Source organism: Semicossyphus pulcher, unplaced genomic scaffold (assembly GCF_022749685.1).
Source record: "Semicossyphus pulcher isolate SPU_LCO1_2020_fin unplaced genomic scaffold, fSemPul1.0.p SCAF_14, whole genome shotgun sequence".
NCBI classification, from domain to species: Eukaryota; Metazoa; Chordata; class Actinopteri; order Labriformes; family Labridae; genus Semicossyphus; species Semicossyphus pulcher.
This window is the reverse complement of record NW_027211648.1, coordinates 3,714,700-3,742,206: the sequence shown is the minus strand read 5'-3', so window position 1 is coordinate 3,742,206 and position 27,507 is coordinate 3,714,700. Positions and strand designations below refer to the sequence as shown.

Genomic DNA, 27,507 nt, shown 5'->3' with positions numbered 1-27,507 from the left:
AAAGGGAGTGGACGGTGGGAATGATCTTCTCCCTGGATTTGTTTATGGAAAAACTGGATTTTGAATCTCATTATGCAGTGAAATGAAGCTCTTTGTCTTTGTTGTGTTTATGTGTGTGTGTGATTGTGTTGGAGCCCTGATGGATGTTGTCTTGTGTTTAGATCATGTCATACTGCGGTGAAAGCAGCTTTTCCTGAGGGTGTTTATGTGTGTAAATATCTCCTTGTGTGACCATGTTTATGTTTGTTTATGTGCGCTAAACCCATGTGGCAGTGCGGTGCGTTTGTGGCTGTGAGAGTGGCCGAGTTGGAGACGAGAAAATGAAGAGAATGAGATGTTTTTCTCAGTGTGTGTTCTGCCTCCACTATAACATCCCTCTCCTCCTCTCTCCTCCTCCTCCAGCTGAGGACTGCCAGCTGCTCGCTCAGATCCCCAAAGTGCGCTGCCTGAGGAACGGCAGGAGAGAGGGTGAGTGTGGAGGGACGGGGGGGAGACGAATCAGTTCGAATCAATTCATGGAAAAGAGATTGATCTTAATTGTGTTGTATGTGTGTTACTTTAAGCAATGAACACATGAAGGCGTAACTGCTACACATAATAACTTAGAGAAGAATGAAGGGAAAAAAAACAAGTTGATTCGTTAGCACCTTTTAAACACAGAGGCACTAAAACTGCTTCATGTTCCGCAAAGAACTACATTTAAAAACATTATGAAAAACAAAAATGTCATTTATTAGATCATCCAACCATCCGTTATCTAGACAACCTTTCACGCTCACATTCACACCTACGGGCAACTTTAGAGCCAATGAACCTAACGAGCATGTCTTTGGACTGGGGGAGGAAGCCGGAGTACCCGGAGGGAACCCACGCATGCATGGCGAGTTTATTAGATCAATAGAAGCAAAATAAAATGTCCAATAGACCAAAATAATATGCAAAGTAATATATTTTTAGCACGGTTACCACGAAAACAGTTTACTTTCCAGGGCTGCAACTAATGATCAATTTTCAACATTAACTCGTCAGCCAATAAAATGTGAAAACTAAAGAAATCTAACCATTAAAAGTTCCATCTGAGGTGTCGGAGGAGAGCTCAAAATATAACATTTACAATACATAAAAAGAATTTTAAAATACATGAAATCTAATATTTTTTAATATTAATTAATCCTTCATCGAGTCATATCAGCACTACTAGTTACAAACCAAAATTAGATAGCCTCTTGCTGCCATCAAATAGAACTTTAAAGCCAGTGGTTACAATACAGGAAGTTGTATTTACTATATATTGGGCATGAGAACCCTGCCGTGAGGCAACTACATCATCAAAGACAAATTAACTTTCCTGTCCGTGTCACAGACTGTACAAAAGAAATGGCTTCTTGGTTTTAAAGCTAGGAAGTGCCTTAAACCTGCATTCTTTGTAATGGCCAGCAGGGGGCGACTCCACTGAAGACCTCAAGAAAATGAGCCTACTTCTCAGTTCATCTATTACCTCAGTAAACATTAAATGGGTTTATGGTCTTAATCTCTGGATCCAAGTCTTCTTTAATACAGCATGATGTTCATTTTGTAAATGATGGTCCCATTTAAAGTAGAAAAGACATTAAAGCAGGGTTTGCTTTCAGGCAGGGCTAGCTGTGAAGTCGCTTCCACGGGTAATAGTAATGTGTACCCAGCCTGTCGACTAAATATGGTCTCTTCTGGCTCCCAAAAACAAGATTGTGACAGCCAACATGTCTCCAGGCATCATAATGGTAGTCCACAAACCAATAAGGGATGAGTGAAGTGTTCCTCACAAAACTCATACAACTAAAATTACAATATACTGACTCACAATCCCAAGAATAAGTATCTTCAGACATTTCTGAAAACGCCAGCAAACACGTCACAACTTCAAAAGTCTTCTTCCACTTCCAAGGTCTTGAATAGCACAGGAGGGGGGCGTTTTTATTGATCCACAGTATGTGACATTTCTCCCTGTTGCATCCTCGTATCAAAAAGTAAAATGTAAAACAAAAGGATAAAAACGTGTCGTCTTAGTCTTCACCCACAGGTTTCTGAATGAAATGAATCCCTGATTTAAAAGAATCCTCGACCTACAAAACAAGAAAGTTCTGTCAAACAAAAGCTGAAAGTTATTTATCTGTTTTGATGTCTAACAATAATCCCTCGCGCTGGGGAAGCTGCCTGCTCTCGCTGCAGACTAAAGACTTTGTTTGGGCTTACCAACCACATGCTGACAAAACAGAAGCATATTGGATTCGGGCTGACAGCTCCCAACTAGCATCTGAGGTACACAAGCCAAATTGACTTTACTACAAATCCACAACACAGAATAAACCATCGGGTTTAAGCTGAAACTACTTTGTTAGTTAATCCGAAGTGTTTTTAACTAGACTAGTAAATAAACAGATTTCATATGAAAGAGAAGAGTCACTGTCTCTTTTAGGATTGATTTTAAGATTTGATTTATGTCACGCAGCTCTTAATGGTGTCACACCTTCAGGCATCATTGACTTTCTCCCCTTTAATGCGCCAACATGCTGCCGCCTGAGGTCATCGAGCGCTGGAGCATTAATAATAAATGTGCCCACAGTCACAGCAAACAAGCATGAAGAGGCAGGATGTTAATGCTAAACAGTTACAATCTGACCTGCATCCTCCCTAAATTCAACATTTTTGTGTTTCTTTGGAGTAGTCTGGTGTGTAAACAATTTCTATTCTTGCTTTTTATTTGACTAAATTGTCAGTATTTTTTAATTTATTGTATTTTTATGTTTGTTGACAATATTTGACGTATTCTGTGATTGTGTTTGAGCGCTGGGCTGCGTCTAATTTATAAAAATTGCTATACAAGGTTTAGCTCAGTGGGTACAGCAGGCGCCCCATATACAGAGGCCACAGTCCTCGAAGCAGCAGCCGCAGGGTCGACTCCCACCCTCAGCCCTTTGCTGCATGTCACTCCCCACTCTCTTCTCCCCATACTTCCTGTTTCTCATCAGCTGTCCTAAAGGCAAAAAAACTGATAACTATATTTCTTCTCGAATTTGTATACAATTTTTTCAGCTAAACAAATAACAGTTTTGTCCATAAAACTGTAAAAGAAAAAAGCCAATAACAATGTCCCAGAGACTAAGAGGAAGACTTCAAATGTTGCTCTGTCCTGCACACAGGAAGAAAGACAAATATATTAAAATACAAAATATTATAAAACAAAAAAGAAAAGCAGCAAATACTCACATTCGATAACCTGACACGATTCATAACTTGTCAGAGTAGTCGACAACGCTGTCAAAAGACCTATCAATGAAGTTAAAGAGGTAAAATGTTGGAACACTTGAAGTAATTAGGATATTAAGATGATACTAAAGTGGCACCAGGTGTACTATAGGTTCATTTTGGGATATTTGAACAAATGTGTCCAATTGAATTCATTAGCTGTGTCTCAATTCAGGGGCTGCATCCTTCAAAGGATGCGGTCTACGAAGGAGGAGTCATTCACAGCCCGTGTAGACGCTAAGTCCGGACTGAATTGAGACGGTCTGGTCTACGGAGGATTTCCTGTTTGCGTCACCAGCTGTTCCCGCCCTTACCCTTGCATCAACAAACACTGCTCCTGTCGCCTAGCAACACGTAGCTAGAGGGCTAACTAGCTGTCATAACGAACGTCACTTAACTTAACCTATTATTTTAAAGATCGTTTGTTTCAAGGCGCCTTTCGTTATTTTAAACATTTGAATCACTTGCTGTTCGATTTAGTTGAAACCAAAAACTTTTACTTTTAAAGTGTATTCCTCGGCCGCTTAAGAGTCCGCCGTCTTATTTCAACTGGTGTGCAATGAAACTCGGGATACGTTGGACCACGAAGGATGCACCTGATGGATCCTTGGTGGCCCGTGAAATGGAGGACGCATTTGAAGGAGCCTTCAAAATAGGACAGCCTTCGATGCGCTGCTGTGACGCAATCGACCTTCAAATACGTCCTTTGAAGGATTGGGACACAACTATTGTGTACAAAAATATACTGTATATATAACGATGAGATGTTATTTTCAATGTCTCTCTGTTCCCTAACAAATGCACAGTTTTCTCTGGTTTGAGTTACATTTGTTTTCGAAACTTTTTGAGCCTTTTGTAGAAGAAATAATTAGTATTCTTGACTTTCCTTTTGAAGATTTACGTCTTCAGGAAAAACCACATCAAGGCAGAGAAATGAGAAAGTATCAAGAGATGGATTAACACATTGTTGGTTTTGGTCTTTTCATGGAATTTGTGCAGAATAACAAACATTTTATGTTGCAAGCCTTGTCTCTTAACTATCGAGCCTTTTTCTGTTTGTATGAAAAAGCACTGAGCCAACTTCTTCACAGCAGTTTCTGTTAAATCCTGTCTGTTGAGTTTCTTACTGTTTGTACTCACTGTTAAAGACCGTCTGATCTGCATCTTTACAAACTATATCTCTGAGGAATTTGATTTGAAAACATGTCGACAGTAATCACTCCTTCCCAAGGGATCATATGTCTGTATGCACAAATACATCCATTGTTTTCATCCCTGCTGATTCTGCGGGACGTTCAAGAGCGGGAAAACAATCAAGAACCTGAAATTGAGCCTCTTAACTGATCTGAGAAACATGACCTCCTCATCGAGCTTCAAGTTTGATATAACTAATCAGCTGAAATAGAGACTCGAGGCTGCTTTTTGTTCTCTTTTTAAAAAAGCAGAATCAGCTTTTCAAATGATCTTTATCTTTGGAAGAAAATGTATCTGTTTAATTAACTGTAGATGCAGCTGGAAAATAAGACAGTTAACCTCCTCCACAGTTCCCCTGTGCTAAAAGCTACTTAGTGTGATTGTAGACACACTTTAAATGAAGAAAGACACCTTAAATTACCAGTCCTCCTCTGCCTGTAGCGTTTCTGTTCTTAGCTTCCAGTCGTTTTAAAATAGATCCAACTCTCGGCTCTAAATCAGCACCTTTTTTTAGCCTTTTTTTCCACAAGAATCTGAAAGTGGTTGCAGGACAAAAAGGTGACAGTCTTGTTTCTACTTCAGACTAATCCAATTAACGGGTTTCATTTCAAAGGGCTGCTTGTTGTGCAGAAGCTTTTCCATCTCAGAGTCCGATGTAAATATCACAGAAACACAAATAAATCCATGTTTTTAATGAGCAGAGTGAGCTGGGTCTTCGAATGTTTCAGAACTTAAAGGAAAACTGACACTGATTAAATTAACTGGAGATGTGCGTTGCATTGTTAGGCCCACTGAGCTGTTTTTCAGATTTTTGCAGGCAGATAACTGATTAAACAATGGGACTTTTTAAAGCCTTGAGGACCTTTTTAAATTCAGTGTAAACTAAATTTGGCAGCAGAAAAGTCAAAAAGGAATTTGAAAACATTACTTGTAAACATGCTGTGATTGCATTTAATCAAATATCGACAGCTGAATGATTTAAAAAGAAAACAGATTTCTGCAGAGAGCTTCAGAGACTCCAATGCAGCCATCTGGAATAACTGTCTTCATCTCTGCAATTATTGTCTCCACATTAACATGGAATTTCTACCTGAAGTTCACACATGTTCACTTGTAGCTTTTCAAGCTATTGTAGGAAAAACAAAGGAAATCATGTAAGATTCAGTAGAAGGCGAGGCAGAGAGAGCTGGTGCAGTAATGAAGATTTGGTAAACGTTTTTGAGAAGGTTGGGAGACTTGTATGGGACAGTTTATAAAAAGATTCGACAAGAATGAACTGAAAAAGCAGTGGACGAAATGTTCTGAATTCAACAAAAAGCTCTATTTCAGCAGGGATCCTTTCTGTAATGTTGTCAGACACTTGAACACGTCTGAATATCAATCTGAGCCTGTCAGTGTCAAAAACAAGAACTTTTAGTGGACCGACTTTGATCAGAAGCGTGTGAATCTAAGGGTTACGTAGCAAACATCAATGTTAATTTCGTGAACGAAAACCATGATGAAAAATGTTCAACGACCTTTTTTCCATCGCGAAGACGAGACGTTGACAGGCTAAAATACATCGTTGATGATAAAAACTCTGACGGCACGAATAGTTTTTTGTTAACGATTAAATGTTCGTGGTTGGCTGTCGGACATTTAAAATCCATTATATTTTACCCCACTGTGCGTCTAATCTGTCTGTCAAAACACAAGCAATTCATTCCTGTAACTGGGTAACCCGTTTGGAGATGATGGCTATCACCAAGGTGGTTATGAACGTTCTCTGTTAACCCAGGCTTTCTGCTGCAGGCTCTGTGCGCGCTCACAGAAACGGGAGTTGTGCGCGTCATTTGACGCTTCTTCTGCACAACAAGGAGCGATCATCGGCTGTCTGCTTCAGTCAGACTGTTTCAATGAGAAGTGACGATGAAAAATAATCTTTAGATGCTGTGTCTTCATCGTTCTTCTACTGTATGGATGACCTGCTCACATTTAAAGTCTTGATTTTACCTGAAGCAAACAGGTAAAAACAAGAAGTAGACAAGACTAAAACTATTAAATGACTAAAATGTGACTCAAACTAATCAGCATTTTCTAATAGAGCTGCCAAAATTAACACTGGCAGCCATTACAGCCTTTTTTTCAAATGCTGGCAGAAGAATTTACCGAAGCAATTCCAGCAATTTGCAAGCAATTTGTTCATTTTACACCCAAAATATGTAAAAATAGGGACCAGCTTTAAACATACTGAAATTACCCTTAAATAAAGCTCCTCGAGAGGCAAAGAAAATATTATACTTTTGCTCAGAGGCAGAGGAGAAGTCATTGTTTTAACTATACAGGTTCGTCTCAGTGGTTCCACCCCAGCTGTGTTTTGGCAGAACTCGGCATCAAGAATGTCTGCAGTGAAGATTTGACAGGTTTTAGTCTCCTTCAGTGTCCTTTCCTCTGTGTGCTTCCCGCAGGTCTGATCCGATCACGTGTGCGAGGAGCCAACACAGCCTCGGCCTCCATCTTGACCTTCTTGGACAGCCACTGCGAGGTCAACACTGACTGGCTGCAGCCGATGATCCAGAGAGTCAAGGAGGTACAGACAGACGAGGCTCACAGTCTGCTGTCATTCACACTCTGCAATTAGACACTTAATACATGCGGCCAACATGCACATGCATTGTGGAGGGGGAACACGGTTTTTGACGCACGCTTTAGGGCATTTGCTCCTTTTCAGGGTGGATTTTATTGGCTGTGATGTCATATGTTGGCATTGCATGTAGTTGAATAAACACTCAGTATGTTCAGCTAAGATTTAAGTCTGCACCAGATGTCACACTCCACTTGGCCGCTGCTGGAAACAGAAACAGTTTGGTGCCATTTTCCCATCCCCGTTTTCCACTTGATCCTGAAGCCTTCTCTGTATTAGCAGGTCTGTTTTGTGTTGCTGCGGTGGTTTGTTTTCGTGCACGATGACAGCGTTAACTCCGGCTTCAGGCTGCACGCTGGGCTCCTTTCTGTTTTTTTATGTGGTGGGAAGATTCTCCACATTCACCGCATCCTAAATTAAATTACGCAGCCCACCAGGGACTCTAACATTAAGTCCACGCATGAATGTTTAGCAATTCAAAACATGAACAGGAGGAAATGCAAATCCAGCCGCTCTTCATTATCAGGGGGATTTTTAAATTCACTGCTATTTCCACGGGAACCTTCAAGGCTAATTCAGCTGCGAGTGTTCTTTCTGTATCGATTTCACAAAGCCACACAGACCCAGCGTGTGAATTTCTGATTTAGATACATTTCAGCGTCTGCAGAGACGAGCGTGTGCACTCGCTAAGCTATGAGTGTGTGGTGTTTTTATAAATAATGATGTAGCTGTGGAAAGAGACCTTCATCACACGTTAATGAGTAATAGGCTGTGTGCTAGCTCTCCTCCCTCCCCTGACATGATTACTAACCTGTGACTGGGCTCTTACCAGCACAGCTGCTACCCCAAAGCTGCTGCCGTCACCTCAAACACAGGCAAACATTCACACTGACTCTGCAGCAGGAGCTGTTTCATTTCAGATTGTTCTCAGTAGTTACTTCTCACATCACAGTCTGACACTCAGACAGAGCTGCTTCTAGTGTACCTCATTTGTTTATCACTGCCTTGGTTGTTTAGGGCGTGCCGCAGCTGTCAAAGCACATAGCAGTTTTCTGGTTAAGTCATATTTAAATAAACTCCCAGACTGGGACCCTTAAAGGTTTATTCACACGTACATGTTTCTGCTTTTGCATGCAACATTTGGTTTCGGGGTCGAGGACAGTAATATCAGTGCTAACCACACCTACCAAGTGAACCTTTCAACACCGTGGAGTGTGTTGTTTGCTTTTTTATATACAGTTAGGTAATAATGAGTACAGAAGCAAGTCACAAACGTCTGCATAAGTGTGACAATCAACTATAAGTTTATTTTTGATGAAACTGGGACATTTTAGGAGCGTCCTGGTGAAGAGGGAGCTTAACCATAAGGCCAACAAAGATTACCAGTTGATCTTTGTTCCAACCCTCACCTGTGGTCATGAGCTCTGGGTAGTGACCGAAAGAATGAGATCGCGGATACAAGAAGCCGAAATGAGTTTCCTCCACGGGGTGACTGGGCTCAGTCTTAGAGCTTAGAGCTGAGACATCCGGAGGGAGCTCGGAGTAGAGCCGCTACCCCTTCGCATCGAAAGGAGGCAGCTGAGGTGGTTTGGGCACCTGATTGGGATGCCTCCTGGGCGCCTCCCTGTGGAAGTTTCTGGGCACGTCCAACTGGGAGGGGACCCCGGGTTTGACCCATATCCCACCTGGCCTGGGAATGCCTCGGGATCCCCTAGGAGGAGCTTTAAAATGAGAGGGACATCTGTCTGGACTCGAGACAGCTTGAAATGGAGACAATCCTGGACAAACCGGGAAATGTGGTCTTTGACGTTTACATGGCATTATGCAGTGGACTTTTTCCTGCTAAAGTAGCTGTTTTTACATGTCAGAATGGATAAAAGAAGGGGATAAAACTTGGAGCTTTGGAGGCGCTGTTTGCTCTGTTTGGTTACCCTCACACAGAGCCAGTCAAGCTTTTGTTCCCTGTTCCAGTCTTTATGCTAAGCTAAGCTAACCACCTCCTGAACGCAGCTTCGTTTCCACTGTACAGAGAGTGTAACAATTCAAGCAAGAGAGCCAGTTTATCTCCCAAAATGTTGTTTTAAAGAACTCTTTGCAGCCTAAGAAGTAAGCAGCTTCTCTGCTGAAGGTCAGACGTCTGCTGCTTGTTCAGACAATAACAAAGTCTTTCAAAACCTCCGCATGCAACAAAACTGATCTTCAAACCATGTATTTAAAAGTGTCTACCCTACAGAAGTCCCTAAATGTTTTATTCAGGCGACTCTGCACATTGTGAGTGTATGCACATCGTTTACACACTCACTCACAGTGTGTATGTGATTCCACACACTCATCCTCTGGGCTCCGGGCAGCTGTGACTCATCCAGCTTGCATTACAATCTTTTAGTCTGGTGTTCATGAGAGCGGCGGGCTCTGAGATAATTCACCAGCTCCTCTGCCTGGCTGCACCCAATCCTGTCCTGGATGTATTATCCTATCAGAGACCTCGATCCTGGGTTCGTGAAGGCCTCCGAGAGCAGGAACACTGATGAAGGATCCCTGTCCAGTACGTTCTTTAAAGCAACATAATGACACTTTGCTCATTTAGAACAGCTTGAATTTAATTAGTAATGAAGAGCCTGTAATGAGATCTCCGCTTAAAACGGTTGGGGGATTACAGATTTAAGTTCAGTGAAAGGTAAAGTCTAGCATATGCCCTGTCTGCAGTGTGGTCATCTTCTGAGGCTGATGTTTAAAGCCTCTCTGGTGACTCTGTTTCTGGAAAGTCGTCACCCTTTTTAGAACAAGGAGAATAGTTGAAATGTACTGGAGACATTTTGCTACAACATTTATGCAGTTAACCAGTAATGAAAACTGAGTGATCATGATGCCAAACTTCCCCCTTTTTCTCAATCCTCCCCCTGGTCACAATCAAAGCAGAGTGCCCACAGCTTTTGTGGCTTATGAACCCAAAAATTGAGGCGACTTCGGACACCTCAGGACTGATTATTAAGCTTTATTTTTTTTAGTTTGTCCTTCTATCCCATTCTTGCGATATAATAATAATAATAATTATAATTATAATTCAGGAATGCCTGGAAGGAACATATTTAAATTTGTCTCTCTGATTCCTTTTGCTTCTCCTCTCCGGGGAGCTCTGCTGCAGCTGCAGAGGCTGTCAAACTTAAGTTAAAACATCCATCCATCCTTTACCTACACCCCTTATCCTGTTCAGGATCGCAGGGAAGCTGAACGCGATCCCAGCTGTCATCGGGTGAGATGACTGATCGCCAGTCAATCACAGGGCTGACACAAGGAGACAGACAACCTTTCATGCTCACGTTCACACCTACGGGCAGTGTTAGAGTCACCAATGAACCTAACGAGCATGTCTTTGGACTGTGGGAGGAAGCCGGAGTACCCGGAGGGAACCCACGCATGCACGGGGAGAACATGCAAACTCCACACAGAAAGGCCCGCTACATCCGAACCGAGATTTGAACTATGAACCTTCTAGCTGTGGACTATCCCTTTCTTGTGATATAAGAATAAATATAATTCGGGAAAGCCTGGAGAGAATTTCTCCGAATTTGTCTCTCCGCTTCCTTTTGCTGCTGCTCACTGGGGGAGTTCTGCTGCAGCTGCAGAGGCTGTGGAACTTGAGTTAAAACAACAACGTTGACATAACTCTCATTTAAGGCAGGCTGCTATTTTCAGTCTGTCAGTTTGCAAGTGTTTGTGTTCCTAACTCATTGATGGATTTTCTTCAAGTTGTAGACAAGCGACTACTTGGAGTCGGGGACGAACTGATGAGATTTTGGACACTGAGCTCTCAGAGAAACTCAAGAATAACTCAAGAATTCATTCCCTAATGGGACACAATTTTTTTACCCAAAAGTTGGTCAACTTCAGAGTGGTATCATAATGTCCTGGATAAAGTCTTCTCTGGTCATTATTCCTGTCCTGTTTTTGTGAATGTGATATCTTTGGAACGTCTGGAGGGAATATCTGAAAAATTTGCACTTTGGACTTGAGGATGAATTTGATGTTTAAAGGTCAAAGGTCACTGTGACTTCTCATCCCTCCCATGGGCTTTTTTCAGAGCGGACATTTTGACTCCTAACAGGTGGAGAAGCACAGGTGCTAATATTAACTTTAACAATGGTTAAAGCCATGACAGGCAGTCAGCATGCATACAACCAGGACCATGACATTGAAGCAGCTAGATGGAATACAGCCATCATTAATGCTGCTATAAACATCTGCGCTTTTCCTACTGTGATATGCTCCTCTATTCTCATAACCACAGTATCTCATCAACAACTCGAGGGAATTTTATCTCGTCTGGTTTCTTTATTTTTTATTTTTTCACCCTAGAGATGCCATCCGCACTCGATTAGTGGACGATGTCCTCTCGCCCTACCCCCCGCGTACCTGTTTGTTCTGCTGTAGCAAGGAGGGTCTTTTCACCGTCCTGTGCTCTGCAGAGAAACACAGAGAGTGACTGTGGTTTTCACTATTCAAATGCAACTTCTCCTGTTTAATTTAGGCCAATTAAATAAACATATACTCCCTCCGCTGCGATCATTCTGAGGAAAACACTGATAGATGTAAACTAAAACTTGACTGGTTGGCGGAGGCGAACAACCCCAAGGCATACCATCTACCATCTTTCCTTTACAATGTCTAATCTGTGCCACGATCAACCAAATGTTCCCACACACTTTATGAGCGATAAGCATGCATGGAAGAGAAATGATTCAGGGCAGACAGTGTGTGCTCTGTTGGTCTCTTACTCAGACACTGATGTGACATTACTGGGCGATGAAGCAGAGGAAAAGAGATCTGCACACGTCAAAGGGCATTTGGAAGCTGTGAAATTCAGCGTACGCAACACATTCCAGCATATAGAGGCTTTTTATTCTATTCTGCAGATCATTTCTCATTTTTATTTTGTTCCTTTTTTTCTTTTTAACTTCCCCGTAGAAATCTTTTCACTTTGCAAAAATTGACACGCAGCAGAAATGCACACAGATACATTTTCTTATCGGCTGCATAAAAGGGAAAATTACAGCACTGTGGCGCTGTAATAAATCCAGACAGAGAGAGAGATAAGAGAGGGAGGGTAGAGATATTGAGAGATCATCACTGACATCCATTTTGGAAGTGCGGCCTCTTCATGCATCACAGAATCAACGAGGCTCATTAAAAGCTCAATAAATGTCTATTGCTTGAAAAGCTGTCCAGAGCATCACTTTTAAAAATTGCTCTCCAGCAGAGCGTCGATTCACACTCGCTCTCCCCCCCGCACGCTTTGGTGCAGCGAAGTTCACCCGAGTTCAGCCTGTGAGCAGAGAGAGGGGCGGCTGTGATTGGAAACAGTCATTTAGTTTGTCCCCGGTGCTAAGCTGTTCCAATACACACACAAACACACACACACAGATGCAGATGCCTTATGGGCAAACAGCAGCGTTGGCACATACCCACATCCAGAGACAGATGCAGACAACAGCAACACACACTCACACACTCACTATCAGCGATCAGCAGCTCTCGACCCCTCTGTGTTTATTTACGGCTCATGTTGAATCTGCAGCAGGAGGTTGTTTAACAGTTCAAAGTTTGTTTGTCATGAATTCATTATGAACTGTGAGAAGAATTCAGGCAAATTCACAGCTGCTTATCCTCTGCGCTATATAAGCAGTGAGTTTATGGAGTCATGGAAGTGCAATGATAACGATAAATGCAAGATACAGACTTTAAGTTGTGGACATAGACTGTATAAAAAGAAGGACAACGCATCTCCACTAGGGCTGAACAATTCATCGAAATTTAATCTAAATGGCAATATGGCCGAATTTTCAAATCGCAGGAGGCGCAATATTTATTAAAGGTGAAATGTGTGAATTTACATTTAAATATTGTGCTGCAGAGAAGTTCTGGCCTACACATCATACACAGATGGTGTAAACCATAATGAAATCGCAATATGAGTCAAAATAATCGCAATAATCAGCCCTAATTTCCACACCTCTAAATGTACTTATTTGAAGCCATAATACCTGGGCGGCTGTGACTCAGTGGTAGAGTCGGTCGTCTTCCAATTGGAAGGTCGGAGGTTCGATCCCCAGCTCCCTCAGGCTACATGTCGAAGTGTCCTTGGGCAAGACACTGAACCCCAAATTGCTCCCGTTTGCATAGCCAACAGGTATGAATGTGATATCTGATTGACAGTTGGGCACTTTACGTAGCAGCCTCTGCCATCAGTGTATGAATGGGTGAATGTGATATGTAATGTAAAAGCAGTTTTGAGTGGTCGCAAAGACTAGAAAAGCGCTATATAAGTACAGTCCATTTACCCCTGAGGTGGGCGCTGTTATTTATGTGTAATTAATCAGCATGATAAGAACTAACTATAATGACAGAAACCATGTTTGAGGAAAATGTATTTGACGTGTATTTTGATTTTATAGTTTGACTCATGTCCCATCTGTTAACATGGAGGAGGCGGGCTTTATGAGCCATACTGCAGCCAGTCAGCAGGGGGCGATAGAGGGGGTTTGGCTGTCTTGTCGTCCATCTTGATGCATATCTAACATATTCAGCAGTGTTTCGATTATAATGTGTCGTCCTTCTCCTCCGATGCAGGATCATACGCGAGTTGTCAGCCCCATCATTGACGTCATCAGCCTGGATAACTTCGCCTACTTGGCAGCCTCCGCTGACTTGAGAGGAGGTCAGGACACAAAACACACAAATCATGTACAGAGACAGCTGCAAACACAGTGCAGCTGGACTCATGGAAAACCCCCGTTTCACAAGAAACATCGTTAGATTACATCACCCTCTCTGCCAGATCAATTCAAAGCCCATGATAGAGATCCATAAATGGATTAAAGCCGATTAAGAAGTAAAGTTTTGGACGACACAAAGTTTTCTTGCAACAACTGTGAGTTTTAATAACACATTTTCTTCAAGGACTTTTTATAATTGCTGTGGAATGGGTCCACTTTGAAGGGGAAATCGTGCAAGTTGGTTCTGCCAAAACATGACAGATACTCTTTTTATCCTCTTCAATGCTTTTGAATTAATGTCAAGGCAAATTAATTGTAAGCTCAACAGCTGATGTGACTTTCTGACTCCCTGTTGCACTCTTCCTCTTCAGGATTTGACTGGAGTCTCCACTTCAAATGGGAGCAGATTCCCATCGAGCAGAAAATGGCGAGGAGCGACCCTACACAGCCAATTAGGTGTGTCTTCAGTGCTCAGCATCATTCCTCTTCCTTTCAGATACTATAGATAAGCATTGAAGCAACGCTATGACACTATTCCACTTACCTTTACCTTTTTGCATAAAGTTTAATGTATAAAAAAGTAAAAATAATCATAAAGATGCTACTTGGGATGGGGATTTCAAACAAAAATACTATTCCATATTCACTGGGAACTATGTGAGTGGGAAGGGTCTGGTTTGAGAAAGACCCTCTGCATATATTTCTGTATAAATAAAAACCCTGTCCACACAAGCACGGTTACAAAAAAATCCCTGTCCGAATGAAAATGCAAAAACACAACAGAATGTCATGAGAATAACACACCAGCAGGCAGTGAAATAACACAGTCATGCAAAGAAGAAAAAGAAAATCACAGCCAATCGAAAGTCTGAAAACATCTATTGCCAGAAGACCACCTGGCGGAGGGGGAAGGAAGGGGGGAATTATATGTGTGGAGTTATTCCTCAATATCATATATGTGTAAACATGTAAAAAGTCCTGTTAGCAAGGTTAGAGGCATCAATGGTTTTGTTATGTCTGAAATTTTGAAAAAAACGGCGTCTACCCCGTCTACACGTCTCCTTGGAAACAAAGTTTCTAAAAGTCTTAAACCTGGCCAGAGTTTTACAAAAGATCCGTTTTCAGTGACCTAAAACGACGTTTGTGTGTTGACGAAAGGCCAAAACGCAGAGAGAAAGCTACGTGTGAAAAATACCCGTGTACGTGTAGACATGGGGTGTGTCCGAAACTGCATACTATCATACTAATCATACTAACTGTGACGTAAAATTGAGTATGTCATGCGTTCCCATCTCATAGTATGCAAATTTGTGTATGCGAGAAATGCCTGGATGTGTACTAGATCGGCCCGGATGTTTGAGTATGAGACGGGAGCTCACTGGTTGAACTCAACCGCCCCAAAATGCATTGCGGCTAAACGATTAAGTCACGTGATACAGAGAAGACGGCTCTGAGTATGATGCGAACGGCATCCTAATAGTCAGGTTAGTAGGCAGTATGCAGTACATACTGTTTGAGTTTGTAGTAGGCAGTACGTTAGTGTGCGGTTTCGGACACAGCCAACGCCTGACAGCGGCTTTACCGGCACCTGGCACTAATGCTTGCTTCCTTCTTTTGTTATTTAATGGCGGTCAGTGAACAGCTTTGAGATGCGCCACAGCCACCGTCTAGCGGTAGTACTGCATCACAGCCAGACGCCGGTAAAAACAATGGTAATATATATTTTAAAATGAGACGATAGTCGCCTGAACTTTTTATATAAATTGATGACCCAACCCTTGTTGCTACACATGCTAAACAACAACAAAGATAAACTTCCTCCTGAGTGATCCTAGACTACAGAAAAGACCATTTATGCTCATGCTATAGTCAACGTGATTACGCCTTGAATGCAAAAATCGTTTCCACCACTCTCTTCTTTTGTGTCATGTACGACCATTAGTAATATCTCAGACTTGATTTTCAATGCTCGGATTTACCTGCTGGGTGCTGCTGGCATAAATCTGTTACTGTACTCACTCTTCTCCCTGCTCTCTTTGCAACATGTTTGTTTTTCTTGCTAGAACACTACAGGGCTCCCAGTTTGCAGAGTTGTAATTAAAAACAAATTAATTTGGGAATACACAACGGAAATATGAAGGTAATAAAACTGGATTGTCACACAAGGGCCCTCTGTGACACCACCAGAGGCTTTTACTTTGTCAGCTGGTGTTGTGCTTCCGTGCTGCGGTTTCTCAAATGATAGAAGAATTAAACAGCAGCAGTAACAGTGAACACTTACCGGGCCTGGAGCTCTCACAGCACCCCCGAACAACTAACTAATTAATTAGCTATTTAGGAATTTAAGCTGTTTCACTTTGACTTGTTGATTTCCCCCTAAAAAAACATTCTTACTCAAGTTTTGGAAATGCTTATAATGTAACTTGTATATTGTAGTGTGACGATCTCACCTTGCTGCACTTAAAATGAACGTGGACAATCAGAAGAGTTTCAGAGTTTTCAGACTGGAGATTACGGAATAATGTGTGTGTGTTACAACAGGTGTAGAGATGTCTAAATATCTCCTTTCCTCCCTCCTCTGCAGGACTCCCGTCATCGCTGGTGGGATCTTCGTCATGGACAAGAGCTGGTTCAACCACCTGGGACAGTACGACACCCACATGGACATCTGGGGAGGGGAGAACTTTGGTGAGCTCACTGATGAGTGTTAACTTTTACTCAAAGCAGAACAATGAATCTTTGTGAATCATCAGCCACAGGCATCCTACTCAGAATGTCTTTGTACACAAAACCAAGCTTATCATACACTGTAAAATAATAAACTATTCTTTCTTTCTTAAACGTTACTCTTCTTAAAGATGGTTACATTTTGATAGGTGGACATTCCCAGAAGTTTGCCAGCAGAGGGAAGTGGGTGGACAGGAGAATATGCATTTACTTTTCAAATTAAAAGCATAATGAATCCCAATATGGGAAAAAAACGGGTCAAAATCATCTGATTCCAGCTTCTTAAATATTAATCCTCCTCTGCAAGAGTGAACTGAATGTCTTTGGGTTGTGGACAAACAAACAATCTGCAGACATCGTCTTCGGCTTCAGTAAACACTGATCCACATTTTCCCCCTTTTTCTATTCTATCTATTTTATAGACTAAACAAGTAATCAATTAAGCAATAAAATGGTCGACAGATTAATCAACAATGGAAATAATCTTTGGTTACAGCCAGGGCTGAACAATATATGTTGTTTAACCATCGCAATTGCGGTGTGCGCATGTACAATACTCACATCTTAGGATGTGTGGTAGTGAAGCAAATGAAGTCACGTGAAGCTGCTGCTTTATTGTCGCTCGGTGCAAAACGAAAACTCCAGCTCTTCACCGGAGAACAGACTGAACTGACCGCTGTGTTTCACCTGCCTGTAAACATGGGCGTGACGCTGCTGCTCCTGTCACTGATGTGTCAATGATCAGGGCAGGCGCTCTGTTACGTGAGGCGGCTTATAAGTGAGTGTAGCGACACCTCATCCCTGTGCTGGTTAATGCTGTGGACGAATAAACGGACTGTTCACAGAGGGGATGTGCTGTAGAGTGTTTGCTTTTAGCGGCTACACCTGCAGCGCACACACGGCGTGAGATTCGACAGGATGTAGGAGACGGTGAGCTTTCGTTTAGAAAAGTTACTGTCACCGCGCTCGTCATGCTGATTAAACGTTAAACACCGATCACTGTTAGAAATGGTAGATGACCTCCTGAACTCTCTCTACTTTTTCATGCGGGTGTCAGAGTCGCTGAACCAAATGTGGTAAAAGTAGGAGAGGGGCTTTGTTTTGTTCGAAGAAAAAAGACTTAAAAGTCCCAAAAAATAAAACATATGATTGTTAATTGTTTGAAAAAAGACTGCGTTTATCTGTTATAATTTCCTCTATCTTTTTTAAATCGCAATACAAAAAGCTATTATAGTATCAGTTTATTCCGATCGTGCAGTCCTAACAACAGCCCTCGTGTAGTGTCCCATCAGTCCTGTGGTCTGTTAGGTGAGTATCTTGAGTTTGGAACAAAAGGAAAGAAGAAAAGGAGTGTGATGCTCTAAGTGACTGCTACATTTATTTGGACAAAACAGATTTTTCCAATAAAATGACAACACATAAATATAAATGACTCAAGCAGTGAAACTGTGACACTTTAATGTTGTGTAATGGCATGCTTGGCTCTGTGAAACAGCAGATGCTTTTAGATCGCCTCTCAAAATTTTTCCAGTGTCCTTTAAAGTTGCAAGGCAGCAGAGCATTATATCATCAGACAGTGTAATGACTACATGCCTGCAGACTTTAATCCCATCCCCTGTCCTCCTGCAGAGCTTTCTTTCCGGGTGTGGATGTGCGGAGGAAGCCTGGAGATCCTTCCCTGCAGCCGAGTCGGTCATGTGTTCAGGAAGCGACACCCGTACGACTTCCCAGAAGGCAACGCTCTCACCTACATTAAGTGAGTGGGTTGATTTGTTAGAAGCCTGACATCCTGTCTGCAGTAAGGTGTTATTAAGCTGCAAAACTGTTTATTTACTCCCAACAGGGTTACAATTTTAGTCTGATAGCCTTAGAAGTCTGTGTTTCCACATTAGCGAGAGATGAATGAATAAGCATCAGATTTTTTTGGCAGAAACATCTTCACTTTTTTTACCAGGCTGCAAGGAAAGAAAACGACTCAGCAACTTCCTAAGCAAGGAAAATGTACCTGCAGTTGCTCCATCGTATGCAAGTCTGTGATCACCACCTTTAAGCATTCAGAAGCACATGAAATCTAAGTCCCAAGCGTTTCTAAGAGGTGTATTTGTATTTGAGATATTTTGTAAGTAACCACAATGAAATACAGAGCAAACAAAAAAGAGTTTAGTCTCTTAAAATCATCCTCTCCAGCTCCCTTACAGTCGAGATGGCAGCTCAGATTAAATCAACCTGACAGGGATAGGTCAAATATTCCTCTCTCGTGCACACACACACACCGTCGCTTGCAGAGTGGGCAGGTTTTCTGCTTACATCCTCAGAGAGCTGTCAGCTTGTGTGTTTGGGAGAATGGCACGGCAAAGCTGTCACATGAAGACTGTTTGATACATTATGATCTAATAAGAACAGTACAAGTCAATCAAAACTTGCTGTATCTGTCTTTGTGGAAGTCTGGGGTGTGATGAATTTAATGCCCTTGTGCTGCTAAGACAGATGTTTCACCTGAGAGAGAGAGAGTATAGTGGCATAAATGTGCACATCAAATTTTAGGCTCATTGGTCCAGTGAGTGAGATTAGGGGCCGACAGAAACACACACACAAGACCAAACGCATAATCCCCTCCAAGCTTAAAGTTAAGTTTAGATTTTTAGCCGATCCCCTGACAATAAACTATGCAATAAAAATCGATGCAAAAAAAGGTTGTGATCCCCTGGATTAGGGGCTTATCCTGTGTTATGTGTGTGAATATTTACCTCCAGTATACTGCACCTGTATCAGCTCTTAAGTCGTCAAAAATATCCAGTTTAAAAGAAGCTTCTTAGTCCTCACTCGCAGACACACCTTGAAATACAGGAGGATGAAATTCCTGATGCAGACGTGGGCTATTTTCCGGAGTCTGCAGGCTCCTGTGTGTGAGACACTGTGTTATTAGAGTTTCCTGCAGGAATGCCGGCAGCATTACAGTCATTACTGTGTGTGAGCAGGTGTTGTGTGTGTGTGTCCCTGCAGGAACACCCGGCGGGCGGCTGAGGTGTGGATGGACGAGTACAAACAGTACTACTACTCTGCCAGGCCGTCAGCCCAGGGAAAGGCCTTTGGCAGGTTTGTCTGTTACACTGTCACCTTCTTCTGTCACACGCAGGTTTGGTTAGATTTCATCAAAGTTAGAGAGAAACTCGTTTGTCTCTTCTCATTTCTCTGTTAAGTCAGAGTTAAGTCAGGCAATCAGTGTGGTAATGGAGTTTGTTAGTTGTTGTCATGATTAAGAAAAGATTGCAAGTACGGCCGTCTCTGCTTCTATACCTTTGTTTCTAGTGTTGCAACTAAAACTTACTTTCAGTTTTCAAGATATTTTTTTCTGATTTATTTATTTATTTGTCAGTCAATCATTTTGACTCTAAACTTCAGAATTGTGAGAAACTTTCTAGAGCCAGTGGTGTTATCTTCAAAGCAACAAACCGAAACCCAGAGAAATTCAGTTTACCCTCATAAACGACACATTCATCTCACATCTGGGAAGCTGGAAGCAGAGGATGATTTGAATAATTACAACAGTATTTGGTGCAAATGTTGCCGATACATTTCGTGTCAAACTTTTCCTGTTTACACAAAGGCTAAAAACCAGATGAGAAAACAATGAGTACATCCTCTGTGGGAATAGCAGAAAAGAATTGCTGGTTGATCACTGTTATTAAGATCATCGTTAGCCGAGTCTGTGCGTCCAGCTGACTTCTCTGCATGAGGATCTGCAGGATTCTGTCTGTTCTCACTTTTTAACATCTCGCTGTGTCCTTCCCTCCTCCATGTTTCCTTCTCTCCAATCATCCTTGTGTGTTTTCTTTGTAGTATTACAGACCGCCTGACGCTGAGGCGGAAGCTCGACTGCAAACCATTCCGCTGGTACATGGAGAACGTCTATCCTGAGCTCAGGTACGACTCTGAAACTGTTCCGCCTTTCATTCAACAGGTTCATTCATGCTGACTGAAAGAGTCTGAGTATGGAGGACAAATATTGCAGGAGATAAAGCAAGACGTTGAATAATTATTTGCATCCGATTTAATTGTCTTAAAATCCAGAATTGATGAATTTCACACGTTTCTCACATTTAACTGCCGGACACAAGATGTCTCCTACCTCTTTATGAAGTCTAGTGTATGAGAGCTGAGGGCTTAAAGTCATCACATAACACACGTGTGAGCTAATTATTTAGGACGATTGGTGTCAAAAGTAGCTCATTCTTGCAGGTCTTAAACTCAGATTGAAGAGCACTGACCGGCAGATTTTATTGTGTCAAACTCTGTTCTTCTGCAGCTCTGCAAGGTTGATATTAAACATCCAAGCGTAGTCGCTAAAGGATAATTCTGTATTCAGATGAAACACAAATGGTAAACACTTTTTTTGTGCCCGTGTTTTCTTTGATTGATATTTTGCGGCTGAAGTGAAACAAATGATTTCAGCTTTCATTTCACTTCCGAAAGATGCAGCAGGAATTGTTTTTTCCAAACACTTAAATCATAAATTATCCTGCAACTCCTCTGGGTGTCGTGGCCCCAAGTTCAGAACAGATTATCTAAATTTATCTGATCTGGATGGGAACCTCTGAGTGGTTTTCTCAAAGTTCAGCCCTCCCTCTCCGGCTGTATCTGCTCCTTGTCATGCTTCCAAATAACAGCTGTCTGTCGAATTATGTGTGTTTTTATAAGGACGTGTTGTAATAGCGGGTATTACTTGTGGTGGGATTCAGTTACTCAACAGGGCGACCCGTCAAGTTCTTTATCGATGTAATAAGATCTCTTATTGGGCTCCCTCCTCTCTGTGAACGGCTCCCTCAGGGTCCCCGAGCAGGAAGCGGTGTCCAGTGTGCTGAAACAAGGCGGTCTGTGTCTGGAGACCCGTGGGACGGACACTCTGGGCCTGGCAGAGTGCAGGGGCATCGGAGGCAACAGGCCGCAGTCGCAGGTAAAGACCACCAGGGGGAGACTGTGAAAGCCTGAATTATGGCCAGAAAACATGAAAATGTGAAGGGATTTGACCTGATGACACTGATTTAAGGGAATGTTGCACTGGTTTAAATATAAACCGAGGGGCGCAGAGACCGTGTAAGATCTAATATTGTTTGTAAGAGGCCAAAGCAATAGTGAAAATGTCAACTGGTGGAAGAAGTATTCAGATCCTTTACTCAAACAAAAGTTTAATACCACACTGTGAAAACACTCCACTACAAGATAAGATGAAATAATATCTTATTATCATTATTATTATTATTGGCAGAGATAATAATGATGATAAGAGATAATAAGAAGTAGAAAATTAAACATATCAAGCACCAATTAATGAATATAAAGATAGAACATATTATTCAATGTATAATAGATGATAATAATAAAAAGTTTTATTGCACACAATAGTGTCAGTAAAGTTGAACATGGTGGAACTTATCAGTTGTATTGCACATAGTAAAACACACTTATGTTGATGAGTAATATTGCACATGTCGCATCCTTCTCTGCTGAGAGTTGTGCTGCAAAACAGGTCAACAAAACAGCAAAATGGTGGCGTTCGATGCAACACCATCGCGCAACTTCTGAAGTCTGGGAGCATTTCACCCTCAACGCTGCAAAGCCTGCAGGATTTGTAAAGCGGACCTTGATTATGACGGGAGCACGTCGGTAATGCACGAGCATTTGAAGAGAAGGCACGATGGACTTGTGTACTTGCTTTGATTCATTCTATATGTCAGCTGTCCTGGATTTTGTATTATCTTTTGTATCAGTAGGAGCCAAATCGGCAGCAAAGTTTAGAAAAAGAACCTCCAACTACATTAAAAGCTGATGACTAAATAAGAGCCATTAAGCAATTGTGCTATTCATTACCCCATTAGTTGATTAATCGTTTCAATTATCAATGACTAGTCAACTATAAAAATAGTTGTCACTTGCAGCCCTACATATCAAAAGTTGTTTAAAAGGCATAATAGACATAGAACAAAATAATTTTACATGATAAAGAAACGTCATGCTCAGTAAAAAGCATTCAAAACTTCACTTAAAAGTTAATACTAGTATTTTTAAATCATTTGTGGGTTTCACAAATATGGTGTTAGATTCAAACTAACAATTTAAAACAAAAAAGTCAAATAATAAAAAAAACGAACAGATAGGGGCAGCAGCAGATCAGAAACTCCCTCGTTTTGCACAGTAAAATTACTGTTTTTCTCGATGGAGTCTGGTGGTGCTGAAGAGAGCGATGAAACTGCTGGTTTTAAAAAATAATCTCACCTTAAAAAATGGTCCGTCACTGTAGGGATTCTTCCCTCAAAGTGGTAATCTTGAAGATTTCAGTTTTGTTCTCTTTGGCAGCACCTATGGCGATAAACGGTTATTGCAGGAGCACACTTCCCAGATATCCAGACAGTGCTGCATGTGTGACGTCCACGGTTGGCTCCGGTTGTAACTCTTGATTTTCCTGGCTGACGGTCGCTTTCCTTTTCAGACTGTTTGCTTCATCTGAGCGTCGAGTTTGTTTCTTTTTCTTTGGATTTTCACTTATTTTTGAAGTTGTATCTGTAGTCATCCATCTTTTCTTTGTTTGTTCAGCCATAGTAGATTACTGTTTACTCACAACACTTGCAGAGAGTGGAAAAGCAGCCACTTAGCTCCGCCTACCCTCTCTGGCAGACCAACCACTGCTGGCTGATGAAAGTCGCTACAGACACCCAGTCTGTAATAGTGCAATGCAAAGGCTTTCATCATTGGGCCATAGGCTCAATCACCATTGTGTTACCTCATTCGGTGATAGATAGTGAGTAAACAGACATTTACATGAAAATCTTTTAGATTATTACTTTAATGTTGTCACACACTTTGAATAACAGTCTTGCAGTGGCATAAACAGGCAGTTTAGTGGATGTACTCCTGAAATTTGAATATACATCGTATTCAATTGACATGCAATGTATGAAAAACTTTAATCTGAAAAGTAACTTAAGCTGTCAGATAAATGTGGTGAAGTAAAGTGAAATATTTGCCTCTGAGATGTCGTGAAGTTGGTTTGAATAGGTGCAATAAAGGGAAACTTGTGCTACAGTGCTTCAGTAAATCTACTTGCCATCATTTCACCAGTGATTACATGGATGTCTACAAAACATATCCACTGTATGACTGATGTAATGTAGCAAGAATGTGTTCTATGATTTCTCCAACAAAGAAGCATTAAGTATGATAACACAAAGTTAAGTCTAACATTCATCCAACGCCAGGCTCAGTCACATTTCTTCTCCTACAGCTGAACAGAACTGACGTCCCTCTGTTGCCTGGTTACAGAGCTGATAAACACATGTTGTATCAATCATGGCATAGGGAACTACAGGCCAAAACTTAATCTGAGTTTAGCCATGTTAGCCAACATTAGTCACTGTTTGGATTTTGGCATTGTATTAATAATGATTAATACTCGTCACACCACAGTTGTTATGAGGTGGTGTAATGTTTGTAATCTGTAACCTGAGCTTCAGATTGAGGCAGGAGAGGGGTACAAAAAGATTCAGGAGTGTGTCCCTTACAGAAAATGTGGTTCAAGCTAATGCATGTGAGGAAAAACCTGGAACAGTTCATCCCTTTCCAGGAAGTAAACCCAGCCCACGTTGCACGATTTCAGACTGCATCTCTGCATGTCTTATTGTTGCTGTTTGATAGAAGGAGAAGTTTGTCATTCAGGATGATTAAATGTTTTCTGCACAGCTTTCAGTGTGGTAGCACATGGCTGGAAACCTGCACACTCCAGATAAAAGACAACAAAAAGGCAAAATAAAAGATCATTGTTTAAAAAAGAAAATGTCTCCAGAGCAGATGTAACACAATGTTTTTAAGTTAAACATTTTCATCACTTTCTTAAAATTCTTTCCAGAAATGGGAACTTATAGAGCCACTGATCCGACAGCAGGACCTCTGTCTGGCCATTTCAGCCTTCACAGCGGGGTCAAAGGTCAAGATGGAGTCCTGCAATGCAAAAGAGCCCAGACAGGTAAGAGGAAATCATGTTAGCCTCTCAAACTTTAGCATTACTGTATATTTTTTGCACATTTCTTTGTTCCATGACAAATCTAAAGAGCACCAAAAACAACAACATAATCCGTGAGGTTATTGTGTCAGCTAAGGGTTAACGAAAGAACCAGGATTTAGCTTTAATCTTGCGCTGTCAGTCACTTTAACAGGAGGTCTTTGTTTTTCCTAACGGTTATCCCATTTTGGAGTCAAGCTGCTCATCCGTCCTTCATGTGCCGCTCACAGCGCAGACTTTAGACGTCAAAGATTCCGAGAAAAGAGGTTGTGACCTGGAGAGATGCTAAGCAGACCGTCTGCGGGCTGAGGCGATCTGAAGCTCACGCCGAAAACACGAAGCAGTTGATTTTATAGGTGCAGTAGAACAAGCGCTCCCGTAACCTCAGACCCCACCCTGTTCCTTCCTCCCTCTCCGCTTAGGGAATGTTGAACACTCGCAGCCCATGTGGACCCTCGCTGGCTGCAGGGTTGATTCATGACATTGAAGAGGGAGTTATTAACTCAAACCATGTGTGTGAGTGTGCAGGACTCCTGCCAGGCCATCATCTCATCTCCCTGCAGACCCGACACAATCCTCCCAGGGTTGTTTGGGAGTTTGTTCTGCTGTGGGAGTCTTTTGAACTCTTTGTCCTGAGCGTTTAATCCCCAAGGAAGGAAAAATATAATTTATCCCCTCTGAATAAAAGAGCAATTAAGTGATCAACTATTGGAGCAACAGATGATGATGGGACCTTTTTTTAGTGTGAACTTGTAGACACACTTCAAAGTGAGGCTGCAATGAATCTGATTCCTCTGGGCTGTTAGTCACTGATGTGTCAAGAGGCGTTTCCCCCGATCACTGCTGCATTACAAACAGTCGGAACAATTGTGTAACATTTTATTCTTTCTGCATTCAAGTGTAATTCTTGTATTTTAAACCTATTTTTTAAACATTTTTAGGGCTCTAAATCACAAATAGGTACAAAAAGTTTTAGAATTGCTCCTGTAGATTCCAGCAGCAAAACTGACTGTAATGGTTGCAAAGGAAATGCCCTCAGTTAAAGTATGTCCACTAAAATTGCTCATTTTTTCCACCGACAGGCTCAGATTGTTATTTCAAGTGTCTGATAACATTACTGAAAGGTTCACTAAAGAGATGAACCTTTTGTTAAAGGGATATTTGCAACATTTTGTGTGGATCTGGGATTCATTTCGTCTGAGAAGCCTTGTTCTGTTGCATTTTTTCATCCATTTACTCTGACTTAAATATATAAGGCTGACTACAAAGTCTGCTAAACTACTGTGAAATGTACCTTTGCCCATAACGTCCTCTGCACTCATATTTTAGGAGATATTTTTGCTGTTCAAAGCACAGTTTTCAGCTAGTTAACGCTACATACAAAGGCAGACACCAGAAATCTAAGCTGAAATAGCCTTGTTGTATACTTCTTCTATTCAGTTCTACAACTTATCATGAGAAACACGAGAGTCTTGAGGACTGTGAACGATGGGTAATTTTTGTTTCGCAACTCAGGACAGACGATACAGTTGCGTAAACATGTACACACAAAAGAGGAACGTGACTGTGTCCCAGCAGGGGACAAACTTAGGGCGCGATCAGACAGAGCCTGTTTTGCAGGCTGCAAAACGCGAGGCGCACCGCACTGCCTTTTTTGTTGAGCCTACGGTTAAAAAAAGAGCAGCTTAACTGTTCGGCAACCACTGAATCAAAGCTGTCATTAACCTAACCGTTATATTGTGAACTGACAGAAGGCCCGCCTCTCCTTTCATCCGATTGGACAAAAAAAAAATGCCCATGACGTCGGGCCCTTTTCTTCTTTGAGTTTTTTTCAACTCGAGGCGCTCAGAGCGTTTCCTCAAAAACGCGAGGCGCACACAGCAGAAAAACGTGAGGTGCTCTGCAACACAAAGCAGCTAGCAACCTATGTCCAATTACAACACTAGTGCTGAAACAACAACTGACAACAGGCTGCGTCCCTGAGACACAACTCAGATAGTTAACGTTGAAAATATGTCAACTTGCCTTTACAGAAGAAAGAACCTTCTTGTGTTCTTTCAGGGAAAAGACGTTGGAAATTTGAGTCAAAGTTAGAGAGAGGAGTTTGTTATGTTGGAGTACAGAAAACACAGTGTTGTGTTTATCATATTTGACTTGTTAGAGTCTTACTATGATTACTTAGCTGAGGATTACTAAAAAAATGTTGTGTCTAATAGTTATTTAGACCCCAAACTATGTAAAAATAGCACCTGGATTGAAAAATGCCGGATTTACTCTGAAATGTTTTATTGAAATTTCCAGATCTTAAACATTTTTCTATAAATCCTGAACGTTGGGTTTCGCTGGAGAGATTATTTTCTACGCTGGTCTTAAATCTGTTTAAGAAGCTCGTCCAAGAGAAACAAATTTAATAAGATACTCTGAAATTCTCTGGCACGCATTAGCCGTGTTTCAAATCCAAGAAAACCGGCTTAAAATCCATATTTTCTGATCTTACATCAACTCTGCATGTGGTCATCGTTAAGCTTTTATTTTAACATTTCCTCTTTGTTGCACACACTTAAAGGCACTTGAACACCACACATATGTAACAGGGTGTGTTTAAAGTATGACACACACTCAGACACTCTGTCTCTCTCCTCTGGGATCTGAAGATTAACCCCACAATCACTCCCAGAAGTCTGCACTTGGCCCTGTGTCTCTCTGCTGTAGTTCAACTCTCTTGAATCAGTAAGCCAATGAACGAAGCACTTACACCTGCTGATTTATAGAAAGCCAGTTTATGGGGAACTCTCTCTCTCTCTCTCTCTTTTTACTTGAGTCTCAAGTTTCTTGTTGAACTCGCTCTGGCA

General features: G+C 41.6%; 1 protein-coding gene across 1 annotated transcript in view; it reads left to right on the top strand.

Moving 5' to 3' along the window:
- Nucleotides 1-27,507, top strand: part of galnt16 (UDP-N-acetyl-alpha-D-galactosamine:polypeptide N-acetylgalactosaminyltransferase 16) — a 48,220-nt gene that overhangs the window by 18,086 nt on the left and 2,627 nt on the right. The window contains exons 5-14 of the mRNA XM_069661470.1: nucleotides 403-468; nucleotides 6,927-7,048; nucleotides 13,730-13,817; nucleotides 14,247-14,331; nucleotides 16,460-16,563; nucleotides 18,232-18,358; nucleotides 19,606-19,698; nucleotides 20,443-20,526; nucleotides 21,430-21,556; nucleotides 24,503-24,619. Of these exons, the coding sequence (XP_069517571.1) occupies nucleotides 403-468; nucleotides 6,927-7,048; nucleotides 13,730-13,817; nucleotides 14,247-14,331; nucleotides 16,460-16,563; nucleotides 18,232-18,358; nucleotides 19,606-19,698; nucleotides 20,443-20,526; nucleotides 21,430-21,556; nucleotides 24,503-24,619 (1,013 nt within the window). The remainder of the gene's footprint in view (nucleotides 1-402; nucleotides 469-6,926; nucleotides 7,049-13,729; nucleotides 13,818-14,246; nucleotides 14,332-16,459; nucleotides 16,564-18,231; nucleotides 18,359-19,605; nucleotides 19,699-20,442; nucleotides 20,527-21,429; nucleotides 21,557-24,502; nucleotides 24,620-27,507) is intronic.